General features: G+C 42.9%; 1 protein-coding gene across 1 annotated transcript; it reads left to right on the plus strand.

The window, feature by feature from the left end:
• The first annotated feature begins 7,016 nt into the window (after positions 1-7,016).
• On the plus strand, positions 7,017-13,172 carry LOC137204068 (piwi-like protein 3). The gene is given in 9 exon segments (XM_067701393.1): positions 7,017-7,155; positions 7,158-7,225; positions 7,351-7,454; positions 9,667-9,737; positions 10,123-10,167; positions 10,170-10,275; positions 10,984-11,112; positions 12,202-12,370; positions 13,056-13,172. Coding segments are annotated over 9 exon segments (948 nt in total).
• Positions 13,173-27,615: the final 14,443 nt, after the last annotated feature.

Genomic DNA, 27,615 nt, shown 5'->3' on the forward strand with positions numbered 1-27,615 from the left:
CTATTATATATACTCATATGTGAGGATATATATGATATATACATATATCATATATATGGGCAAAGGATCTGAATAGACATTTCTCCAAATAAAATATACAAATGGCCAATAATCACATGAGAAGATGCTCAACATCATCAGCCATCAGGGAAATGCAAATTAAAGCCACAATGAAATGTCACTTCCTATCTACTAGGATTGCTAAAAGTTAAAAAGGAAGATGTTAACAAGTGTTGGCAAGGATGTGGAAAAACTGAAACCAACCATTATACACTGCTGGTATAAGTATGGCCTCTTTGGGAAACAGTCTGGCATTTCCTCAATGTGCTAAATATAGCATTACCATACGACCCAGCAATTCCACTCCAGGTTATATACCCAAAAGAAATAAAAACATATCCACCACAATTGGTATATGAATGTCCACAGCATCACTATTCATACTAGCTTGAGCATAAACAACCCAAATGTTCATCAACTGGTACATGGATAAACACAAATGTGGTATATCTATACAATGATATATTATTTGTCAATAAAATGGAATGAAGTAGCAATACATGCTACAGCATGAATGAACCCTGAAAATATTATGCTAAGTGAAAGAAGCCAGTCAGGGAAGATCACATATTATATGACTCAATTTATATGAAATGTGATGAGTAGGCAAATGCATAGGGACAGTAAGTGAACTAGTGGTGGTTTAAGGACCGGGGGAATTGGGTGGAAACAAGGAGTGACTGCTCATTGTTCAGGTGTTTCTTCTTTGGGTGATGAAAATATTCTAAAATCGCGTGATGGTTGCACCACTCAGTAAGTATACTAAAAACCATTGGACTGCACACTTAAATGGCTGAATTGCATGTTATGTGAATTAATCTTAGTAAAGCTATATATACTGCAATTACCTGTAGGATTTTAAACCACTTCTTTCTTACATGCTTCCATGCAATAACGTCAGGAATAATACCATATATTACGATTATTCCACAGGTATGACAACAGAACCTATAGGGTGGATGGTATTACTTGGGAGAAGCCTCCCAGCTCTACATTTACAAGATCGGATGGCAGTGAAACCTCCTTTGTAGACTGTTACAGGGAGGTATGAAATTTTATTTCTTCAAACATACTTGTCTTAAAATTTTTCATATTATACAGTTAAGTATATTTCTCAAGTCTTATTTAGACACATATATATGTATTTGTATATATTCTCCTTTTGGGGTATTATAGCTTGGCTTATATCTATTATCCATGTATAGAGTGTTTTGTGTATAGGGTAATGTCACATAATTAGAATGGCTCCAAGATGGCCCTCCCTGTCAGGCTTAGAAGTGGCTATGGTAGTTTTGAACATGTAAATGGATTGTTAGGTAGAAAATAAAATATGGTAAGACTTCAGGAATGAGAACTTTATGTAGGAGTTTCAGCCCTACGAACTTGGTTCAAAAAGAAGAAAAAAATGACCAATTACAATCTGAAATGATGTCTATTACGTGCTAAATCTCATTATCTCCGTTGCTGTGCACGGGCTTTCTCTAGTTTCGGCGAGTAGGGAATACTCTTCATTGCGGTGTGTGGTCTTCTCATTGCGGTGGCTTAGTTGCTCTGCAACATGTGGGATCTTCCCGGACCACGGAACGAACCCGCGTGCCCTGCATTGTCAGGCGGATTCTTAACCACTGCGCCACCAGGGAAGTCCTTCCTTTTTTTTTTTTTTTGCGGTACGTGGGCCTCTCACTGCTGTGGCCTCTCCTGTTGCGGAGCACAGGCTCCGGACGCGCAGGCTCAGCGGCCATGGCTCACGGGCCTAGCCGCTCCGCTGCATGTGGGATCTTCCCGGACCGCAGCACGAACCCGCGTCCCCTGCATCAGCAGGCTGAGTCTCAACCACTGCGCTACCAGGGAAGCCCTCCCTCCTATATTTTTAATTTGCGTGCTCACAAATAAACTCAGGCCAGTTGGTGAGGTTGGTTTTCTAGCTTTAGCAGATGAGAGAAAGGTAATTAAAGGAATGGCAGATATTTGTGGCAAATGGAAAGAACTTATAAATGGATGTTTTAAAAAAAGCTTGTATTATATTGGGACTCAAAACATAGCTACTTGGAACAATTGCAGGTACACAGCCCTCTGACATCCCTTCAAGGGAGGGTTATTATGACATTATCCTCATTTGTGTTTCACACTTATTACTTGTTCATTCAATCCCAAGAGCATTTAGTGCCTATTGTATATCTTGGGTATACATTAGTAAGACAATTTAGTTCTCAGCTCTTAAGGCACTTGCATTCTCATGGCAGACAGAGAGATGACAAACAAGAAGAAAACTATTCTAACAGTTATAAGGGATATGGAGATAATTAAAATCGGGTGGTATTATGGAGAATATCTGGTGGCTATTAGTCTGCAAGGTCATGGAAAGCTTCTCTGCGAAGCTGACATGTAAATGGAAGCAAGGAGCAAGCTAGGTGCGGATGAGGGAGAAGAGGTAGTACAAAGGCACTATTTTCGGGGTGGGCATTGTGTACCCAGAGCCCAAACTAGGCTGGAGTGTTCTCTAGAGAAGTAAATTGGATTTTATTGTCAAATCATATTGTGTAGATATTTGTAAGATTTCTGTCTAATATACAGAGAATGGGCTGTATGGGGGTAAAAATGGAGGCAGGGAAACCAGGGAGGAGGTTATTAAATCAGTTGACTTAAATGATGATGGTGGCCTGGAGCAGGGTGGGAGAAGTAGGTGAAAATGGAGAGGACATAGTGAAGGCTTGGTTGTAATAAGTGAGGGGATTGTTCTGGGATGAGATAGGCACAGATGGAATTGCAAACTGATATATCAGTAAGTTAATTTTAAAAGGCTTATTTCTGGCTTGAATAAAGTCTAATGAGAGTCAGGGAGACTCAGTGATCTCATCTGTTACCATTTTGTGGCTCTACCATCTCAACAAGAGGACTCCAAGGTTGTCACGTTAGAAGAAAAGAGGTAGAAGCAGCAGACTGGCTCTTAGGTCCCTTAGACTGAAAGTGATAGGCTGATGCACTACTTTCACTCATATTTCTTTGTTAAAATTCAGTCCTACAGCCTGAACCTACCTAAGTGGACACTCTTTTCTTTCGTGTACAGATGTGGTGAGTTCAGTATCATCTCTCTGCCAAAGGGTGTAAATAAAGTATGCTCTTTGGGCATGCGGATGAGTCAGGAGTCCCAGGGTGTAAAGCCTGGAGTTTTCATTTTGGGAATTATTAGTTCTTACCTAGTCCTTGGATTTTGATAATCAGTCACCTAGGCAGAATATATAGATGACCAAGAGAATGAAATATTTCAGGAAAGAAGGATATGCGTCTCTGTAGAATGTTAAGATGAGGTTAAATGAGAGTGTATACATATGCCCCAATTCACCAAACTGTACCCATTATGGGCAGATTTTTGTATACCAATTATACCTCAATAGAGCTGGGGGAAAAACACACAGTGAAGAGTACATTGAGTTTGATAGCATGGAGTTCACTGCCAAGAGCAAATTGTGTAATGGTGGCAATTGAAGTCCAGGTGGAAGGTACTGAAGGAAAAATTTAGCAACGCTTGCTGTAGAAGGGAAGAGAAATGTTATGTAGATGAAGGATTTTTTTAGTTAGAGAATACTACAGTATGTGTTTATCCTGGTATAAATTGTCCGATAGAGAAGGAGAAATTGTTAATACAGAAGGCAAGATAAGTGAGGGGTAATGATAGGAACAGAATCCCTGAAGGAAAGAAGAGGTTAGAATCCATAGCTGTGGTAGAGATTACGGACCCTTTTCTGGAGCAGGACATATCCTCCATAGTAATCGGAAGGCAAGAAGAACATACATATGTGTAGAAAGAAGGCAAACACCGGGCAGAATATAAGCGCACTCCTGTCTGAATCCTCAGACATTCACTTCTCAGTGAAGTATGAAGCAAGATCACCGGCTGAGTTAGTTGATGGGCAGCGATGAGGGAGATGTATAGGAGATTTGAGAAGAGATGAGAAAGTGTGAAATGTTGGTTTTTTGAATGGGTAGGAAGCATAACTAGGGCATCTGAACAGAGCACCCCTTTTAGATTGTGGCAGACTAACTCTAGAACCACTCAGCACGTTTGGCTGTTGGTTGCATGGGCAGAAGAGACAGCTGGGTTTTACCAGGGTTTGAGACTTGCCAACGTAGCATGATCAAGGCATAGTCAAGGAATGAATGGTATTTGTGAGGACCTAATTGTGACAGGCTATGGAATGCAAGCTGGGGAAGTAAGGGAGGTGAGGCTGTGAGAGAGTTAAGGACCTCTCTCCTTCTCAATTTATGTGTGCTGATTCCTCCACCTAGGCTGATGTTTGCTTGTTCATCCTACAAATTTTATCTCAAAGATCTTTGACTAAGAAGAGCCGCTCTGCGTCCGTCCATGTTGCTGCTAATGGCATTATTTCATTCTTTTTTATGGCTGAGTAATATTCAATTGTGTGTGTATGTGTGTATACACCACATCTTCTTTATCCATTCATCTGTCGATGGACATATGGTATTACTTATACGTGCAATCTAAAATATGACACAAATGAACATATCTATGAAACAAACAGACTCACAGATACAGAGAATAGACTTGTGGTTTCCAAGTGGGAGGGAGTGGGGGAGGGAAAGATTGGGAGTTTGGGATTAGCAGATGCAAACTATTATATATAGGATGGAACGACAACAAGGTCCTACTGCATAGCACAGGGAGCTATATTCAATATCCTGTGATAAACCATAATGGAAAAGAATATGAAAAAGAATATACATATGTATAACTGAGTCACTTTGCTATATAGCACAAATTAATACAATATTGTAAATCAACTATACTTCATAAAATGTTTTTAAAAAGAGCCATTCTGGATATCCCAACAGTACCCCCCCACCTCGTGCATACACTGACCTGCAACATCAGGCCTCTGTGAGGTCACCCTGTTCTGTTATGTACTTGTATTTCATAACACTTATCCCAGTTTGTAATTATATATTTGTGTGATTTTTATTAATCTCTCCCCTCCCCAACAGACTATGAGTTTCATAGGACTAGGAGAGCTATGATTCTGCTCTTTGCAATACATATCTCTTATACCTTACACCATGACTGGCACATAGTAGCTCATACACATAGGTTGTAATAGATAATTCATGCATGTTAGCCTCACAGAGTAGTGGGATTAGTAATAATTTGAGGGAGTGTGTCACATTAAGGCAAACTACCTTCTTGGCATGTGTTGATATATAGAGTCTTACATGTAAACATAAGAAAATGGTTCCAGCAGATTTACTTGAGTGAAATGGGTGTGCTGAAATATTTGAATGACTAGGGTAGTCTCAGGATGCCCTGGTAGGAATTGAGTCTCATAAGAGATGACAACTTTGTCGTAGGGTTGTAATGAGATCTGAGAAAAACTGCTGAATTCATAGATGAGGCATTAGAAAGTAAGCGCAATCCTACCTTTCAAATAATGGAAATAGGGACAACAGAACTGATTTGTTTTTTGGACCTAAAACAATAGACTGCAGGTTTTTTCTTCAGCAAAGATGGGTTGATTTGGGATCAGTGGAGAATTGCAATTTGGGGTCTGCAACCCTGGCGAGCCATGTGCAAGTCCCACTTGATGAGGAAAGGAGAACCCCTTCATAGAAGAGAAAAGCAAGTTGGAAGTGCTTTAGTAAACAAAGAGTCCATGGCTTTTCATTGGCCAAGGTCTTGCCAGGGAAGAAAAGAAGTCTTTCTTCTTCCTGTTGGGCTCTGCTATCGTTGCAGGGTATGAGAGCTCCCCCCTGGTCTCCTGACTCTATTTAATTGAGGCTTGTTTATTTTTTACAAAAGCTATAAGAAATGGGAAGTGTGATTTCCAAAGTTCACAGTTGGTGGTTAAAGAAATATTAGGAGAACACCATGGGCTAGAGTGGGCCACTAAGTTTGAAATAGGTTGTTTATATTTTTCTAAAAACTGGTTAGTGTGGTGAATTATAGTGTGGTGAATATTTCTCTTAGTCCACGCAGGTAATGCATTTAATAAAATCTCATACTTTTTCATGTGAAAAGAAAAACTCACAATCTACAATGAGAAAAGAATTACCCTAATCTGATAAAGAATGTCTGCCAAAAACTTCTATAAGCATCATTATGTTAAAAAGAATATACTGGGCTTCCCTGGTGGCGCAGTGGTTGAGAGTCCGCCTGCTGATGTAGGGGACACGGGTTCGTGCCCCTGTCTGGGAGAATCCGACGTGCCGTGAAGCGGCTGGGCTCGTGAGCCATGGCCGCTGAGCCTGCGCGTCCGGAGCCTGTGCTCCGCAATGGGAGAGGCCACAGCAGCGAGAGGCCCGCGTACCACACACACACACAAAATATATATATATATACTGATGATTTTTCCCATTAGTCAAAAACAAGCCAAGCAGTAGCCTCTCTTCCTAACTGCTCAGTGTCCTACTGGAGGTCCTGGCGAGGGTTTGGAAACTTGCTCTGCTGCTTGTAAATCAGGCAGTTTCCACAACAGCCCCCAAGCTTGTTTGCTGGTGGGGGCACATAACAGTATTTATCTCAGTTGATTGGTGAGAGAATTAACTGAATCAAGTAGAATGCTTGGGAAGCGCCTCACACAGCGATCATCCCATCGACGGTGACTGTCCTGAGGACGGTATAGTTCAGTCTATGTTTTTAACCCATTCATGTTGACTTCATGATAAACTTCTGGAAATGGAATGACTCCTGGGAATGGAATGACTAGGATGAAAGGGTTTTGCAAGTTTAAAGGATCGATGCATATTTCCAAATGCCTGTCTCGCAGCCTGTCTCTTCCATACACTCACACTCACACTTGTGGAATGCAGTGTGATTCTAGACCCTTCACCCTCATGGATTCAGATATCTATTTAATAAATAGTCTCTACTTTGTCAGTGCTCCACCTATATAGCTTCCTCGACACGCATCCATTTCTCACGTCACCGTGTTCTTGCATTTTGGGGAATGTCATGTTTGCTTTCTTTCAAGGTCCTTTTCTTGCTGCCCACTGAAAATAAAGAAATTTATGATGGCATAAAAAGACACCTGTGTGTCAATTACCCGATTCCAAGCCAGTGTGTGTTGAAACGGACCTTAGAGAGACCACCGCTACAAAGATTGCCCTGCAGATGAACTGCAAGCTAGGAGGTGCCCTCTGGAATGTGGATAGAGAAGTACGTGGGGATTTTGTTGCCTTCTCTTGCTTTCATCTGTCTTTGGTAGAATTTGTTAAGGTCCTATTTAATTGGAAATTTGCTTCGTGTTCTGACTCAATCTGCTACCTTGTTTAAAATTTAAGTTGCAGAATGCAATGTTCATCGGTATCGATAGTTTCCACGGTATTGTACATCGACGGAAGTCAGTCGCAGGATTTGTGGCAAGCATCGATCCAGACTTGATGCGGTGGGTAAGCTTTGGCAGACAGTGTTTAGTGGGGAGCTATCTGGAGGCCAGATAGGAGAGGTGGACTTAACACACATTATTGGCAAGCTCCATGGACAAGTTGTTCTTAGAGATGTGCTCTCCTGATCTTCTGGCAAAGTTAGGCTCCCAGAACATTTTGTATGGAAGCCTCTGATCATTCTCTATTGCTGCCTAACAACCATGACAAAATATGGCAGCTTAAGACGACACTCACATGACCACGGACAGTCCTGTGGGTCAGATGTTGGGCACTGCGTGGCTCTCAGCGCCTTACAAGGCCGAGATTTTGTTTGTTTTTTTGGCTGCACTGCACAGCATGCGGGATCTTAGTTCCCCGACCAGGGATCGAACCCATGGCCCCTGCGGAGGAAGTGCAGATTCTTAAACACTGGAGCACCAGGGAAGTCCCAAGGCTGAGTGAAAAGTGTCACATAAGCCACATTCTCACCTGGAGGCTTGGGATCCTCTTCCCAGCATACGTCGATGTGGCAGAGCCAATTTTCTTGTGATTGTGGGACAGAGGACCCCACTTCCTTGCTGGCTGTCACCTACAGCTAGTCTCAGCTTCTAGAGTTTCATCCACGTTCCTTCTGATGTGCTCCCTGCCTCCCCTCCAACTTCCAACCCGCCAATTCACACTGTGCTATTGTTCTCTTTTGAATCTCTCCATCTTCCTCTTCTGTCATCAGCCAAAGAAAACTTGCTGATTTTAAAGGAGCTCATGAGGTCGGATATCATCCATCTGGAGACTCTCCTTATCCTAAAGTCAACTGTGCCATATAACATCACCACAGGGGCCAGATCTCAGTATGTTCACAAGTTCCAAGGATGAGGACAGGTAGAATTCTGCCAACCGCAGAATTTGATCAGTAAGCCTCTGCATAGGGACACATGAGGAAGCACTTAGGATACACGTGGGTGAAGACACATATGGGAACATACTCAGTGGCCTGTAGGTATAATAAGATCTTGTCTTCATACATTTGTATATAATGTACCTGAATAAGGAGATGTGCTTCTATATCCTATGATTCTCCTTTTCTCCAGGGACCTTTTATTTTCTGTGCTTAGAGTAGAAAATAAAACCCATAGTGCAGATGGGTTTGCATATTCTTCTCTTGTGCATTATGGTATGTGGGACAGTCACAAACCACTACTATGTTCAATGCTGATTTGTGGCCCACCAGGTATAATTCCACAGTATCCTTTAAGGATCTTTTTTTTCCAGTCATACTCTAAATACAGTAACATGGATTTACTCTGCCTTTTTTAGTAGAAAATGCTGTGATAATAGGTAAAAAGTTAAGCTTGCATTCACGCAATAGATATTTTTGAGCACTTGCTATGTGTAAATACTGAGAATGCAGCAGTGAAAATGTAAAGCCAAAATACCTGATCCCATCCATTGGAGTACAGATTCAGATGAAGAGGCAAACATACATCATACCCTATCACGTCATCCTAATACTCTGAAGTAAACAAAACCGCAATAAGGGGATAGAAACTCGAGACAAACAGGTGATTTTACTCGATACCTCGAGCAGTGGTCACAATAGCTATTACTGTTTTGAAACAAACTGCTCCCTCCAAAGCAGATTCATGTGGATGAACCATTGTTTAAGACATCGAACTAAAGTAGGAGTCTCCAGAAAAACACTGGGTTTGCACTTTGTGGAATTCCCCAGGAGCTGAAACAATATGAGCCATATGTATTCAAAGCATGTATAATTTGTAGTTAACGTTAACAAATGTTTCCATTCTATCTTAGTCCTTCTGTGCATTCAAAATGTTACAAAATGCCTAAGATATGTGAAGAGACCAATACCTGGATCTCTGCAGCGGGATGAAGAATGGATCTTTAGGGCTTCCCTGGTGGCGCAGTGGTTGAGAGTCCGCCTACCGATGCAAGGGACACGGGTTCGTGCCCTAGTCCGGGAAGATCCCACATGCCGCGGAGCAGCTGGGCCCGTGAGCCATGGCCGCTGAGCCTGCGTGTCTGGAGCCTGTGCTCCGCAATGGGAGACGCCACAACAGTGAGAGGCCCGCGTACCGCAAAAAAAAAAAAAAAGGATCTTTAATTGGATCCTCAACTACTGATAGTGAATTTTTTTTTGGTCATAGATTAATGTCATCATTTTGATTCTGAATTAATCTTGTTTTCCAAACTAATGGCTTATTTTTCTCCATACAGGTGGTTCTCTCAATGCATCATCCAGCAATCGGGGCAGGAGCTTGTCAATGGGCTGACGACCTGCTTGCACAGTCAGTGCCTGGTGGAGGCTGGAGGGCTTGAGTCTATACTGGTGGAGATACTGCTCCCCCACCTGGGACATCTGGCAATGAGTGAAGACACTTTTGGTTGTCACAATGGGGATAGAGGTGCTATTGGCATCTAGTGGACAGAAGTTTAGGGATGCTGTTAAATGTCTTACCATGCATGGGACAGCAACACTCCCTGCCCCTGACCACCACAAAGAATTATCTGGCTCAAAATTTTCATACTCTTGTTAAGTATGGACTAGACTGAGGACTTAAGCAGTGTCCTGAAAGCTACCATGTTGACAAATGAACACAGAAGTTGTCAAAAATAGTGGCCACTTTGTTCCAAGTTATGGTTTATTTATATGTGTTTCTGACTTCCTTTCAGCTGCCTTGAAGCTATGGTATGAACAAAATTCATCTCTGCCACATTCACCATTGTGTATCGAGATGGAGTGGGAGATGGACAGCTTCAAGCACTGACTGACCAAGAACTAAGACAGATGGAGGCCTACTTAGAAAATGCTTACAGAGGACAAAAGTGGGTATATCACTCTTGAAGTGCAGATTTTGTAAGCTTTACATTTTAGTTTCCGGGGGCAGGGGGAAATATCTACAACAATTGTGATGTGTGAAGTGGAAAGCTGGATACAGAGGGCTTCAGTGGATGGGGTGGGGAGAAAAAACAGACCCTTCCCCCTTTGTGTTCCATGCCCACGTCAGAGGAGAAAGCAGAACTGAAGCCTTGCAGTAGCAGGTTGTTTCCCCATATGGAACCCCATGATTCTTTCTCTGTTTCCAATCTCCTTCCAAACCTTGATGGAGGAGGGCTTGCTAACCTCAGATATTCCTAAAAGTCCATGAACATAGCCAATCAATGGTTTGTACTTATCCAGCTCCTTTATCCTGGAGTTCTGTACGTCCCAGGACTGGGGATTACTCTCAGTTCCCTTCTCTGGCCTCACCTGTTTGTCAGTGAAGCCTGGTGCCCAGCATAGACAGTACAAGTAATCCTGACCTTGGGAGGAAGGGACCCTTCCCCTAGGATCTGAATGGCTATGAATAGAAACCTCCTCCTTTACTTCCTGAATTAGGCTCTTGGATCTAAGACAGTAAAATTGGGGTGTGTGGAGAGCTAACATCTGCAGACTCCTTTTAATGACTCCTACGTGTGGGCTGTTTTCGACATTCTGAATGCTTCTGAGATAACGCAGAGCAAACAGAGTGACACTGATCATAATCTTTTAAGTGTCAGAGTAACTTTCATCGTGGTGAAGAAACAAATAAACATCAGATCTTTTATTGAAAAGGATGAAGGAAGACTTGACAATCCATCTCCAGGAACGGTTATTGATTTAGAGGTGACTAGGATGGAATGGTAAGCCATCTTTATTTTAAAGATTCCTTTTTATTCAAATAGTAACAGAATTTTTTAAGGTTTGCATGATTTGGACGAGAAAGGAAGAATTGACCTAAAGAAGGTTAAAAATGATAGGTATATTAGATGATAATTTTTTCTGTCTTCAATTATTTTGTTTCTCAGAGAATTTTATTTTTTTTTAATTATTATTATATTTTTGCGGTACGCGGGCCTCTCACTGCTGTGGCCTCTCTTGCTGCGGAGCACAGGCTCCAGACGCGCAGGCTCAGCGGCCATGGCTCACGGGCCCAGCCGCTCCGCGGCATGTGGGATCTTCCCGGACTGGGGCACGAACCTGTGTCCCCTGCATCGGCACGCGGACTCCCAACCACTGCGCCACCAGGGAAGCCCTCTCAGAGAATTTTAAAAACAGACAAATATTTATTGATTGTTCTAAGATGATTCCGTTGTTAGGAAGAAGGCTAGAACTTCTGGTTAACTTTAGACTTGTAAAGTGAATTATGCAAATGAAAAAGTTATGCAAAACCACAGCAAGAAATAAAACAGGACATTCATACCAACAGATAGGGAGAAATGAATTAAGTTTGAAGAAAGGCAGAAACACTGATTTTTCTAGTAGAAGGCATGAAAGGATTGAAGAAAACAAAGCAAATGAAAAGTACAATTAACATAAAGTATAACATAAAATGATATAAACATTCAATATTTACAATAAATTGGTTAAGCTTACCACTTATATAACTTAGGGAGTTTGAATATATTCTGGTGATATGCAGGGATGGATATTCCCATCTTTCCCTGAATCTCGGAATCACATTACCTATGACCATGTCTAACGTGCTAATTTGATGTTTGCTGCCTCTAGGCATCAGTGCATATGCTTTTGAGTTTAAATCCCATGAGCGTTATTAATTGTCAGTGATTTCACTGTCCTTTGTAGATTTGCTTTAGCAAATCATTGCTCAACAGTTAGCCAGGCTTCTAAATATAAAGGAAACTCTGTATCATAGATTTCTGTAAATTGTTACTTCAGAGACTAGGTTTGCTACATTGTTTTTCTTCTAAAATAAGCTTGATACCAATTAGGTTCTATAATTCTACGTATGACTGTTTTATTGTGAGTCAGTCTGTGAAAGAAGGCACTGGTACTGTCACTCCCACTCATTATAATGTCATCCATGACACGCTTTACTTGAGCCCAGATGCAGTACAGAGTCTAACTTACAAACTATGCCACATGTATTACAATTTTTCAGTAAGTACATTTTTTCTTTAATTTGGTAACGTGCATCTGTTAATCCTATACTCCTAATTTATCCCTCCCCCCTGCAGTTTCTTCTTTGGTAACCATAGGTTTGTTTTCTGTGTCTGTGAGTCTGTTTCTACTTTGTAAATAAAAATAAGTTCATTTGTATGCTATTTTTTAGGTTCTACATGTAAGTGATATCAAATAATATTTGTCTGTGATTTACTTCACTTAGTATGATAATATCTAGGTCCATCCATGTTACTGCAAGTGGCATTATTGCATTCTTTCTGAATGAGTACTATTCTATTGTATACACATACCACATCTTTGTCCGTTCATCTGCTGATGGACATTTAGGTTGCTTTTGTGTCTTGGCTATTGTAAATAGTGCTGCTATGAACATTGGGGTACATGCATATTTTTGAATTAGAGCTTCCGTCTTTTCTGGATATACGCCCAGGAGTGGGATTGCTGGGTCATATGGTAGCTCTGTTTTTAGTTTTAAGGAGCCACCATACTGTTCTCCATAGTGGCTGTGGTAAGTATTTTTTGATACTGATTTTCCTTCAGATCTGTGAAACTGTTCAAAATTGAATCTGCTTTTTGAACCTTGGATATCTATAAAAATTTAAACTTAGGGAAAGTAGACATAAAGGTAAGAAAATTGTTTTGGTTGATCTTTCTCCTAAAGGGTATCATCTGAGTCCCTGCTCCTTGCCATTATGCCCATAAGCTGGCTTACCTGGTGGGCCAGAGTCTTCACCAAGAACCACATGGGTCTCTGTCAAAACGTTTCTTTTACCTTTAACATAGAGAAGAAAGCATGATGGGATGTTGAAAACCACAATTTGTAAATTTATTTTCTCATTCTGCATCTGTACATCTGAAATTTTTTCCTAGATGCACGATCAGAGTTTAAAACCATTCTTGACTGGACATGGACGAGACTCCAAGTGTGTTATGCTATTTTCAATACTACCACTAACTTAACATGAGGCTTCTCTTCTCCAGGCTGGAGAACTGACAGTGAGAGTTTTGTTTTAGAATTTACCTCTCAAATGTGTTACAAGGACTTTATGATTAAACATGCCTGAATATTCTGTACTCCAAGCAATGCTGCTCTAATTGTAAAGGTTGGGGGACTTCCCTGGTGGTGCAGTGGTTAAGAATCCGCCTGCCAATGCAGGGGACACGGCTTCGAGCCCTGGTCCAGGAAGATCCCACATGCCGTGGCGCAACAAAGCCCATGCGCCACAACTACTGAGCCTGTGCTCTAGAGTCCACGAGCCACAACTACTGAGCCCACATGCCACAACTACTGAAGCCCATGTACACTAGGGCCCATTCCCCACAACAAGAGAAGCCACCGCAATGAGAAGCCCATGCACCACAATGAAGAGTAGCCCCCGCTCACCACAACTAGAGAAAAGCCTGCACACACCAATGAAGACCCAACGCAGCCAAAAATAAATAAATTAATTTTAAAAATGGTTGGGCATTAGTCACATGGAGAATATATATATCTATGAACAAGTAAATTCTACTTGGAAAATCATACCCACTTTATTTTTGTAACATCCTTTTTCTCAAGGGCAGCGAAGACATAAAAGTGGCAAAATTAAATGGGAATTTATTTGTGTTTAATATTTTGTATGAAAGAAACAACCTATATATGAAATAGTTTGTTCTTTGTACCTGCATGGCAATCTGAATTTTTTCTGGTGGAGCTGTAGTAAGGAGAGCTTTGCGATTTAAAAGTTGGTGGCTCAGGAATGTAACATTTTGTCACTTTTTCCACAAAGAAGGTAAATTAAGGGCTTTGTTAGCATTTCTGTTTAATTCATTCTCTTGTGCATGTTCTAAGTGTGACATTATTGTGTTAGCTGTACCATCATCAGAAGAAAGTCTTGAATAAGTTGTTTAAATGAAGCTATCATGTTTTTCCTGAAAGCAGACACATTTTTTTTTCTCTCTCCACTTAAAACTATCTGTAAATAGACTTAAGAAACAATATGTGGGACTTCCCTGTGGCTCAGTGGTTAAGAATCCGCCTGTCAATGCAGGGGACACGGGTTCAAGCCCTGGTCTGGGAAGACCCCACATGCCGCAGAGCAGCTAAGCCCGGGAGTGACAACTACTGAGCCTGCGCTCTGGAGCCCATGAGCCACAACTACTGAGCCCACGCACCGCAACTACTGAAGCCCACACGCCTAGAGCCTGTGCTCCACAACGAGAAGCCACCGCAATGAGAAGCCCACGCACCACGACAAAGAGTAACCCCCGCTCACCGCAACTAGAGAAAGCCCGCACACAGCAACAAAGACGCAACGTAGCCAAAAATAAGTAACTTAATTAACTAAAAAAACAATATGTGAAACTTTCATTCTCTTATACTCCTAGAGTGGTATTTTTTCTTTTTGAGGTGGGGTAGTTAGGGGGCTTCAAATACGTCGGAAAGGATATGTTTAAAAACAATATAATTGCTTTGATTATAGGTTAATCAATTTAGGTTTGCAATTTGAACCCGTCTTATAAGAAATAAAATTAAATCAAGTCTTTTAAATATACTGTAATCCAGGTAATGTCCTACCTAGCTGTATTGCTAATAATGATAAATATAGGATATGGTCTCCATGATTAAAGATAACACATTCTTTTCTAAAGCTAGAATTTGATTTATGATAATACATTTATGGTAGTACATCTCTAGAGAGCTACAAAAATCACTTGGAACAAATTCAAAGTCATGAGCACTTTCTGAACATTTCCTATAAATGCAATACAAATATTATTTATTCATAAAACTATAATGTCTAGGATTATAAATTTAAAATGTGATTCAATAAAGGTATTCATGTTAAAATCACTGAATTCAGTCTTGTTCTTAAAAATATGGTCTTAGGCTTCTTAATCTACTGATTAGAAAAAATTGTTGCTTTTGTAAGATGAACAGAAGTATTGTGACCAGGACACCATCTGACTTTATTAGCCTACTAGTCCTTTATAAATTAGATGAAGGAAACTGGGTATCAAATATTTCTAGGAGAAAGCTTTATTGTTCCAAAGGCTTACAGATAAACTTTCTCCAGTGTATCATAGTACCTAAGTTTCACGTTACTGAGTAGGTTAGGAATGAATTTGGCCTAAGCAGCAATACAATATATAATCTAAGAATAATGAATTTCCTGACTCTGAGTTAGAGGTCTGATGTGGGCATTACCGGGCTAAAATAAATGTCAGCAGGGCTGCATTCCTTTCTGGAGGCTCTAGGAGTCTGTTTCCTTCGTTCTAGCTTCCAGAAGTTGTCTGCATTCCTTGCCTCCTGGCCCCGCTTCCATCTTCAAAGCCTGCAATGGCCAATGGAGTCATTCTCATATCCCACTGACACTGATTCTTCTGCCTCCCACTTCCACTTTTAATGGCCCTTGTGATGATGTTGGGACCGCTTGGATAATCCAAGATATTCTCCCTATTTTAATGTTAGCTGATAGGCAGCCTAGCTCCATCTGCAACCGTAATTCCCTTTCCCCATATAAGGCAACATTTGGGTAGAATCCAAGATTAGAATATAGGCATCTTTGGAGGGGCCATCAACCTGCCACAGAGACATTGCCCAGGGCTGAGCGTGTCGGGGAACAGGGACACATGTGAATGTAGGAACTCCTCCCTCCCATGGGTGCCTCAGAATAAGAGAGACTTAGGGGAGCACCCACTGGAGTCTCAGGCAGCACAGCTCTTGAGCACCTGCCCCATGACCTGCACCCCTCTCCTCATCATTCTCCTCCCTCTCTGCAGCAGGTGAGGGCTGACCTGTTCTGGGTGGAATATTTGTGGGGGCCCCCTCAGTTCTGCCCTGTACCCTCATTCACTTGGCTCACTGTTCCCTCTCTCCCTCTAGGGTCTACGGCCCAGGCAGGGCTGACTTAGCCACCCTCAGCATCCAAGGGCCCAGGACAGATGGCCACCATCACCCGTACTGGAAATAGCAACAATATGGGCAACCAGGGAGCAGCTTGGCTGCAGCAACACTCAGGCTGTGTCCTCAAACTCCTGACCCACAAGTGTGTTAACCGACTCTCAGGAATCACAGAGAGATTCGTGGGCTCTGGGTCAAGGCAGACTGGCCTCTCTCTCTGGTCTCCAGCCTGGAGATGAGGCTGATTATTACTGCTCAGCATGGGACAGCAGCTGAGTGCTTGCATTGCGCTCAAGGTCCACAGGGCAGTGAGAGAAAGACCTTTGGGCTTCAGGCTACCTACTCGCTGCCCAGAGCATCGGGGTGCAATGGATCCCTGAGGAGATATGGAGCAGACAATACTGGGTACTTGAAGGGGCTTTTTAAAGTTGGGACTGCCAACAAAACTCAATAAATCCAGTTAAGGAAGTTTAGAATTACTCATTCAAAAATATTGATAGGCAGCACAGTTCTAAACCTACTGGGATCTACTTGATGATGTGTATTACATGTATTTATTAATGAAGAGGAGCTAGGTTAAATATGTTTATTTAACCTCCGATTTTTTCCATAAAGGAACTGTAAACAATGCCAAGAATAGCTAAAGGGACATTTACTTACCCAACTTCTTCCTAACAATCTTTCAATTCCATGCAATCATCTAATTTTTCAGTCCTGTGGATTATCCACCATTACAGCATATATTGGCCACTTCCTGAGGTCCCTAACACTAGAACAGTAATGCTCTCACACAGCTTATGATTTTGGATGTCAGTCTCCTCAATTGTGCCTCCAAAGCCCCACCTTCACCTTTTTCTACCAGTCCCTGAACACAACAGTGTGAGAATTAGAAGGGTGCCGTGGGAGCACATATTGAGTTAAATCCCCAGTGAGGGTTTAGGCTTGGGGGAAGCGTTTAGGACACAGAAACCTGACCCCAGAGGGTGATATCTTTAGGATTTATGGAAATGAGCTAGAAGGAGAAATGAGGGGGAAAATGCTCTAGGTGTTGGTAACAGCATATGTCAACAACAGAAAAAAAATTTTTTGGTTGTTCATCCAAGTAAATAATAGAATTTGCACTGGGCCTAAGTGTGGCAGATGGCAGTGGGGACAGGGTCAGGAGAAGTGACTCTAGATGAGTCTGGATGAGATGAAGGAAGGGTGCAGCCATGTCGTAAAGATGACACACCCTACGAAGTATGCATTTGGCTGTAGAGGTCATGTGGAGCCTGGGCTAGTCAGAGTTCTCTAGAGAAACAAACAGAGATAGAAGGAGGTAGAAGGAGATTTATTATGAGGAATTGGCTCACATACTCAGGGCTGTGCACATGCTCAGGAAAGACCTGCGAAGGTTCTAAGCTCTCACCTCTGGCTGACCTTGACGTTCTGCACAAGCAGGAAGTGAAGGCTTAGGTGGGGATTTCCGCTGCCTGGCTGAGTGCTAAGACAAAAATACCCATGCTCACAGAGCCCCTCAGTAAAGACTGGGTAACTTCTTGGTTCCAGGCTATTAATGAAATCTCTATCCAATCAACAAATGACCACCAAGTAACCAAACAGGGACGACAGTGGTCACACACGACACAGAATACACTTAGTGAATTCGCTCAGAAAAGTGAATAGCAAAACAACAACAACAAAAACCCAAAACCAAAAACACAACAAGTACAAGAAAACAGCATAACAACAAATCCTGGGGAGGGGTGAGAATCTGATTCTCAGAGTTTCCATGTGATATTATTTTAAATGTCCAGTTTATGCCCCCCACCCACCAAAAAAAAAAAGTGTGGTCCTACGTGGTCCAGAAAAGAGTTGACATAGTAGGGTTGAGACTGCTTTCCTTAGAAAGGCCTGCTTGCTAGATTGGCCCTTGGCTAGAGTCTGGGAACTTGGAATCAGGACAGTCCCCACCATTCTCCAGTAAGAGTGGCTCACTGTGCCCAAGCTGTTTTTGCAAACACTGTGCTTTATGCTGAACATCTCTTTCCTGCTGAAATTCTTGAGTTTAGGTATGTGCTAGGCAGAGGATGACTAAATGACCAGCCCCCAGTAACAACCTCTGGGCACACAGTCTCTAATGAGGTTCCCTGGAAGACAACATTTCACATGTGCTGTCACAAGTTTTGTTGGAGGAGCTCAGTGTGCCTGTGTGACTCCACTGGAGCAGGATTCCTAAAAGCCTGTGCCTGGTTTCCTCTGGACCTCCTCCATGCACTTTTCCCCTGAGCTTATTTTGCTTCGTGTGCTGTCATTGTAATAAATGATAGCAACTAGTATGACAATATATTGAGTTCGGTGAGAGAATCACATAGCCTGGGGGTGTTTTCGCCCCCCGCCCAAAACAGGCTGACACACAAGGGGAAAAAAACCCTAGTAGACAGTATCTTCATGAAACTCCTGACAATGGACAAATACTTTATATCAGCTATTTTTTTAAACCGTTTTTTAAAACTGAAGTGTAGTGAATTTACAATGTTGTGTTAGTTTCAGGTGTACAGCAACATGGTTTGGTTTATATATATATGTGTTCTTTTTCAGAATCTTTTCCATTATAGGTTATTATAAGATATTGAATATAATTCCCTGTGCTATACAGTAGGTCCTTGCTGTTTATCTACTTTATACATAGTAGTGAGTATATGTTAATCCCAAACTCCTAACTTATCTCTACTCCCTCCTTCTGCTATCCCCTTTGGTAACCATAAGTTTGTTTTCTATGTCTGTGAGTCTATTTTTGTAAATAAGTTCACTTCTATCATTTTTTTAGATTCCACATATAAGTGATATCATATGATATTTGTCTTTCTCTGTCTGACTTCACTTAATATGATAATCTCTAGGTCCATCCATGTTGCTGCAAATGGCATTATTTCATTCTTGTTTATGGCTGAGTATTATTCCATTATATATATATACACCACATCTTCTTTATCCAGTCATCTGTTGATGAAGATATAGGTTGCTTCCATGTCTTGGCTATTGTAAATAGTGCTGCTATGAACCCTGAAACATTTTTTGAGTATGTTCAAAGAATTAAAAGAAATCATATTTTAAAAACTAAACAATAGTATGAAAATTATATTCCTCGAAGTAGAGAATGGCAATAAAGAAGATAAAATTATAAAAGAGAACCAAATGGAATATCTGTAGTTGAAAAGGACAGTAATAACTGAAAATTTCACTGGAGGGGCTTAGATTAGTTTCCCAGGGCTGCTGTAACAAATTACTATAAACCACATGTCTTAAAACAACAGAAATTTACTGTTTCACACTTCTGGAGCCTGGAAGTCTGGAGTCAAGCTGTAGGCCCGGCTATGCTCCCTATGAAAGATCTAGAAAATTATTCTTCCTTGCTTCTTTCTAGCTTTTGGTATTTTCTGGAACTCATTGGTTTTCCTTATCTTGCAGTTGTATCACTCCAATCTCTGCTTTCATTATCACGGGGCCTTCTCTCCTCTGTGTCTGTGTATCCAAACTTCCCTGCTCTTATAAGGACAACAGCCATTGGGTTAGGGCCCACAGTAGTCCCATATGACCATATCTTAACTTGAGATCTTATTTCCAAATAAGGACACTGTCACAGGTACTGGGCATTAGAGATTTAATATATAATTGGGGGGACACAAACCCACAATAGGGCTGAACAGATGTGAGCAGGAGGAAGACAGAATCAGCGAATTTGAAGACAGGTTAATTGAGTTCCAGTCTGATGAACAGTAAGTTAAAAAAAGGGGGGGGATAGGGAAGAAAAATGAACAGAGCCTAATGAGACCTGGGTAATACTATCAAGCATACCAACACATGCATAAAGAAGAGTCCCAAAAAGGCATGAGAGAGAGAAAGGGAGGCCATGTGAAGTAACAGCCAAAATCTCACCAAATTTGATGGAAAACACAATCAATATTCAAGAAGTTCGATGACCATCAAGTTGAATAAGCTCACATCACACTAAAATGGTTCAAGGTCAAAGACAAAGAGAGAATCATGAAAGCAACAAGAAAGAAGTGACTAATCATGGGCAAAGGCTCCCCACTAAGTTTAAGGGCCGACTTTCATTAAAAATCATGGAGAACAGAAGGCAGTGGGATGACGTAGTAAAAGTGCTAAAAAAGGAAATTTCAGTCCAGTGGTTAGGACTCCACGCTTTCACTGCAGAGGGGCCGGGTTCAATCCCTGGTTGGGGAACTGAGATCCCACAAGCTGTGCGCAGCGTGGCCAAAAAAAACACAAAGAAGTGCTGAAAGACATTGACTGTCAGCCAAGAATTCTCTAGTAGAGATGCCCTTCAGTAATGAAGGAGACATTAAGACATTCCCAGATAAATAAAACCTGAGAGACGCCATTGCTATCACCAGGCCTATAAGAAATATGGAGTCCTTTAGGCTGAAATGAAAAGACAACAGAGTAACGCAAATCTACAGGAAGAAATTGTTACATATGTAAATATAAAAGAAAGTGTAAATATAAGTACATAAGATGTATAGTATAAACATATAAACAATGTACTATTTTCTTCTATCTGCTTAAAAAGGACACTCTAAGAATATAATAATCTACATTGCTGAACACACAACATATAAAATATGTAATTTATATGACAGTAACAGTATACAGAAGGGTACGTGGAACAGATCCACAGATGAGTAAAGTCTCTGTAAGTCACTGAAATTAATTTGGTATTAATCCAGATTAGAATGCTATAAATTAAGATGTTAATTGTCCCCAGGGAATCCACTAAGACTATAACCCAGAATCTATAGTAAAAGAAACAACATGGGAATTAAATTGGTACACTAGAAAATAACCAGCACAAAAGAAAGCAGCAATGGAGGAATATTAGAACAAAAAGATATAACTCATACAGAAAACAGATGGCAAAATGACAGATTTCAATGCTACCTGATTAGTGATTAAATTAAATGTATTCATACATGGTTTACACACTCCAATAGGCAGACATTGGCAGAAGGGATAAAAAGCTATGATCTAGCTGTATGCTATCTACAGAGTTGCACTTTAAATTCAAGATACAAAGACATCTAAAGTAAAAAGGTGGGAAAACATACACCAAGCAAATATTAACCAAAAGAGAATTAGACTGGCTTTATTATATAAGACAAATAAACATTATGGCATTTTTTTCTAGAGACAAGTAAGGACATTTTAGAGTGACAAAAGGGTCCATTTCTCAAGGAGGAAACATTATAAACATTTTGCACTTAACAAAATAGTTCCAAAATACATGAAGCAAACTGACAGAATTGAAAAGAGAAACAGACTCCTCAACAATAATAGTGAGAAACTTCAATACTCAACTTTCAATAGTGGAGAGAATCTGTTATTTCTTGGGATTCTCACATCAGCACTATGGGTTGGACAGAGTAGGAGCTGTGGCCCATATTTTATGGTTCAGGGCACTGAAATTTAGAGAGATTGAGTGACTTGCCCAGAGTCACAACACTGATGAGTGATGGGTCTAAGGCAGGGGAGGGAGTTGATTCCCTGGGGATAGAGATTCCTGAACACATGGACATGAGATCATGCCCCGGCTACAAAAACCAAGAGCTCTCCTCACTCCCTTTCCCACATCCTCCTGCCCCAAGGATGCTGCAAGGAGACAGCTGGTACTCGGAGGAGGTGCCTGGCCCAAGAGAATGGCTCAAATCTGGACCCAACTCCTGGCTCTACGTTTCAATTCCTGACCCCAAATACAATGCCTTTCCCCCAAATGCAGACCCCCTGATGGACCGGGGTATCCAAATATGTGTGCATCTCCCCTCCCTTCCCCCTCAGCACTTGATTCTAGCAGCTGACTTGCAGTGAGACTTCCTGGTGGTCAGGTGACCACCCTGAATGACCAGTAGTCTACTTGACTCCCTAACTGACTCAGAACTCAGGACATTCCAAACCAACTGCCCACATGACAGTTGCACAGAGAATTAGCATCATCTTCAACTGATCAAACCTGGATGATGAGCAGTTAATATTCATTAGCTGGGAACAGGGTCTACTGGGCTGGTGTTTTGGTGGCTTAACAGATGAAGTTTACAGGCCCCCAGGGTCTCACTGACTAGAAACTGACCAATTGTCTAAGCAGCTTGGACTAAGGCCTGGCTAAGAGCGGGCAGTGGCTGCACGGGCTCTGAGTGGGCACCTTCCCTGCCCAATCCTCCCTCAGCCAGATCCAGGTTCTGCTGTACAAACTACAGCCATTACTCCTGAATCTACTTGCTGGTATTATTTCCACAGTACCTTCAATGGAGTGGTTAGTGGGGGTGATATTTGTGTCCCCACCCTGTTGTTTGGCCAGATGCTGATTCTGATATGTCTGAACCACCGCTGCGGATGGCCAGCAGATTATCTTGATCGCAGATGATATTCTTGTGCATCCTGTGTTTGATTCCTTTATAATCTTCCTTTTCTTCTTGGTACCCGAGTCATGATCCTGGAAAACACAACAAAAACTGAGAGAACTATTGATATGTTGCTGGGAGAAGACCATGCAGAGGTGTCAATTCATTCCCAGGTCACACGTCTGTTCTCTTTGTTCACCAGCCTCCTAGGGGAGTCTAGGGGAGTCAAGCGAATCAAAGCTGGGCTTGGGAAGAGAGTGTTGCAATGTGGGGTGCACTTAAAATAGCCAGTGGGCTGACTGCACGGGGACATGACTTTATTTAGTGATATATACAGAAAAGGAACACAGCACAGTGACCGACAGAGTGGGGGCTGGTGCCTGATGGTCTGGATTCAAATCATACCAGAAGCCACATGAACCCGGGAAAGTTATGCAGACCCTCTGTCCTCAGTTCCTTGTTCTGTGATATGGAAATATTAATAGGGCCCACTTATTAGTATTACATGATAAAGCTTAATACAACAAATCAGGTAGACCCTGACGAAAAATGATGGTTACTTCATAAGTGCTACCTAAGTGTTCAAATATTAAATGTCTGGAAGAATAAGCAAGAAATGTGGTAGTGCTGCCTCCAGAGAGGGGACCTGGATGCCACAGGGCAGGGAAGTGGGGAAGGTTATGGGTGTGATGCTTTAGAGCTTGTGAAGAGTATCTGTTATCATCTCCTGTGATCCCCACATCAGCTCTGTGGGGAACTCATGGCAGGTGCTGTGATCCATATTTTATGGTACATGGCACTAAAATGTTGAGATTTTAAGTGACTTTCACGGAGTCGCAAAGCTGATGACAGATGGATGTGGGACAGGAATGTAGTTGGTTCCCTGGGACAGAAATCCCTGAACCCCTGAATCCTCTAGATGGTGCTCTGGACCCCTGAGCCCAGGGCTCCCCTCCCTCCATCCCCCCAATCCTCCTGCCTGCCCCATGGTTGCTCCAAGGACAGGAGGGGTCTGAGCCAACAGGAGGGCCCATGCCTGACCCGCTGCCTCCCTTACATGTTGATCCCTGACCCCACAGCTCTTAAATATCCCTGAAAGAAGGTCCCTTGAAGGATCAGGGGGTCCCATCTACGTCCCTCCTCCCTCAGCGTCTTCACACACCAGGTGAGCCTCCTGGTGGTCTGACCAGTGGTCGGCTTGTCTCCACGTGGCTCAGAGCCCCGGTCTCTCCAAGCCAGCTGCCCACATGGCACGTCTCTAACAAATTAGCTTGGTCTTCAACAACCAGCCCTGGATGCACAGTTAGTGCTGATTAATGAGGACAGTGGCCTGCTGGGCTGTGCTTGGTGGTTTAGTGGGTGAAGCTGGCGTGCCCCACTGTCGCCTGACTATTGATGTGAGCAACTGTCTGAGTAGCCTGGGCTACAGCCTGGCTGGGGAGGGGCCGTGGCTGCACTGGCTCTGAGGGCACACCTTCCCTGCTCATCCTTCCTCATCAAAATCCAGCCCTTACAAACTCCTCAACCATCCCTAGACCCTGCAGTGGCACAGGAGAGAGGCCCATGTCCTCCTAGAGGGACCCCTCCATAGCCACAGCCTAGAGACCCCATCACAGGACTGTCTCTGAGGATGACCCAGGCCCTCCTAATCTCTGTCACCAAATGTTCATTCCACTAACCCGACGGCATTGCCCCTTCTCTCCACGTTCCCAGGCAGCACCCAAACACCCAGTGATCCTGTCCACATCAACCACTGGAAATACCGCCACGAAATCCCAGTTTCCTTCCTTTCTGAAAACCTCTAGATTTAGACTGCTAATATTTGCTTTTGGATTTTGACATCGACATTCAGAAGTGTTTAGCCTGTAATTTCTCCTGTCCTGTAATATCTGCTGCTTGTATGACATCCATATTCTCCTGGTCCAGTGAAAGCAGTGTGGGTGTGTTCCCTCTGTATCTGTTCTCTGGAAGAGTGTGTAGGAGACGGGCATCATTTCTGTCTTAAATGTTTGATAGAAATCAGAGGCAGCCACCTGGGCCTGAAGTTTGTTTTGTGGGGAAAGTTTTTTGGATCTCTTTCTAATTGAAGTTTACTTGGTGTATTGTACAGGGCACAGATCTTAAGCGTAGAGCTTTATGGATTCTTGTAAATATAAACAGATCTGTTACCAACACCCAGTTCAATATACAGGACGTCCCCAGCACCCTGGTAGCCCCCTGTAGAAGGGGAGAAGAATAAGTGCTAACTTATTCGGTTATAAGAATGAAATCAGTTACTCCATGTATATTCCAAGTGCAGTGATTTACACACAAATAACTCAAAATGAGTGTGGCAGCACAATCAGAAAGTAGTGGAGGGCGCTGGAGGGCTGGGAGAATCCAGTCCCTTTGGGATTTCCGCTGTGGAGGTCTGGAGCCAGAGTAAGGAAGCTGAGAGGAGCTTCTCAGGAGCATCTGGGCTTTTACAGAGGGAAAAACTACTGCTCCCCAGAGTGGAGCGCCCATTGTAATTCACTGAGCCCTCCCTTTGCGGAGGGTGCTTTTCTATACTTGTGTGTCATTTTACATAGAAGTGTTTAAAAAAAAAAACCGAGGAGGAGATCAATTTTGCTTGATGTAAAAGCCTCCAGTGTTAAAAATAAAACATATATCTAAAATTAATGCTAAATATGTACAGCTCCGACAGGAAGTAACCGGCACTCACGAGCTGACTCAGGAGCGGAGGGGGAGCAGAGAGGCGGCCCTCCTTCCTTGGCCTCGTGTCTCATTTAAGCTGCCAGACGCTGCACAAGCTCCATCCCCTCTGAGTTTCAGGCTGAGGCCTCCAGGTCACGGTCTTCACAGGTGTCAGACCAGAACCTGCCACACAAAGGCAGGGACTGGAGTCAGTGGGGAGGTGGGCTTCCTGGGGTCAGTGTGTGGGACCCAGGGGCTACTCAGACTCTGCAAGTGACTTTGGGCCCTGACATCCCCAGGGCTCACATCCCCAGGGCACTGGGGCCTGTTTGCTGCTGTTTGCCAAGTGTGTTCTGGTAGCAGAGAGACCTGTCCTCTATGGGGCGATTTAACCTGGGCATTTGGCCGGGCGGCGTTCAATTGACTGGTCCCCTGAACAGTGAAATTGATGCAGAGGAAAGGGGAGGCTCTGGGGCTCCAGGGTGAAAAGTGTGGGCGCTGTGAGGAGTGGGAGGTCTGATGACACAGGTGGGAGTAGTGACCCTCTCCCTCCAGCCCTACTCAACCCGACCCATCAGGAGACCTGCACAGTGGAAATGAACAATTAATTAAGTCACATTTTACCCCCAATAATTTTTTTCCTAACATCCCCACCAAGCCTTGCTTGTTTCTTTCACTTTAGAAAAAGATTATTCAGTGGTAATAAAAAAATAAGGTTTATGGCCTAAGTACTCCAATGTGAAAAGGTTATAGAAAACACTGCTATGTAAAATATAATGAGGGCTTCCCTCGTGGTGCAGTGGTTAAGAATCTGCCTGCCAATGCAGGGGACACAGGTTCGAGCCCTGGTCTGGGAAGATCCCACATGCTGCGGAGCAACTAGTCCCATGTGCCACAACTACTGAGCCTGTGCTCTAGAGCCTGCGAGCCACAACTACCAAGCCCACGTGCCACAACTACCGAAGCCTGTGTGCCTAGAGCCCAAGCTCTGCAACGAGAAGCCACCGCAATGAGAAGGCTGCACACCGCAACGAAGAGTAGCCCCCGCTCACCACAACTAGAGAAAGCTGGCACGCAGCAATGAAGACCCAACGCAGCCAATAAATAAATAAATAGATAACTTTATTTTAAAAAAATAATAAAATAAAATATAATGAAATAGGGACTTCCCTGGTGGGCCAATGGCTAAGACTCCATGCTCCCAATGCAGGGGGCCCAGGTTCGATCCCTGGTCAGGGAACTAGATCACACATGCCCCAACTAAGAGCTTGTATGCCACAACTAGGAGTCCACATGCACAACTAAAGATCCCATGTGCTGCAACTAAAGATCCCATATGCCACAACCAAGACCTGATACAGCCAAATAAATATTTAAAAAATAAATAAATAAAAAATGAAATATAATCAAATATATATATTTTTTACTTATTTACAAATTTGGAAATTAAAGAAACATAAGCGATTTATAATTCTGCCCCCTTACCCTATCCCAAATGAGCATGGCATTGAGTTTCCTTCCACTTTTGTGTGCCTGTTTTGTTCTTATATACATATGACAAATCTACAGAACCTCAGCCTGAGAAACGTTGCCATGAGGTGACTCAGGCCCTCCGCAGGGCTCTATAGAGGCTGAGGGGCCCCCAGGGGTTGGCTCCCTCCCAGCTGGGTGTGGATCCTGCAGAGTCCCCTACTTGATCCTGAGACTACTACGGGCAGACAGGGCTCTAAGCTGGCCCACTTGAGCTGTCCTGATTGCATGAGAAGGAGTCCCAGGTGCCTCTGTCCTTCTCACCCTTTTCCTAGGAGGCCTGAGGGAGGGGGAGGGTCAGGGCCTCACCATGCTATCTCATCATATCCAATGTTAGCAGATCTAGCATTCAGCCGCTGAGTGGGGGATGCCCCCTGTTGATGTTAAGGGGGTTGGTGGAGCAGAGCTGGGTCCCGCACTACCAAGATATTAAATAAATCCTGGCAGACTCTTACAAACGTGTATGATGTGAACAACGCAGCCTGGAGCCAGGCACAGTGGCCTTACAGTAACCTACAGGCCTCCCCTCCAAATGGAGGAGCCATTGGAGGGTTTGGCCCAGCAACCTTAAAAGGTTATGTGGAGTGGGTCATCGCTTCCAGGAAAGATGTTCTCAGGGCACCCTTCATTTGTCTGCATAGATTTTTACCACCCTCTTGTCTCCCCTGCATGCAATACTGGCCACCCCAGTGTGCTCCTCAGTTTTGCTGGTTCTACCAAAGTGCCAGAAAGAA

This window comes from Pseudorca crassidens, chromosome 12 (genome assembly GCF_039906515.1).
Source record: "Pseudorca crassidens isolate mPseCra1 chromosome 12, mPseCra1.hap1, whole genome shotgun sequence".
Lineage (NCBI taxonomy): Eukaryota > Metazoa > Chordata > Mammalia > Artiodactyla > Delphinidae > Pseudorca > Pseudorca crassidens.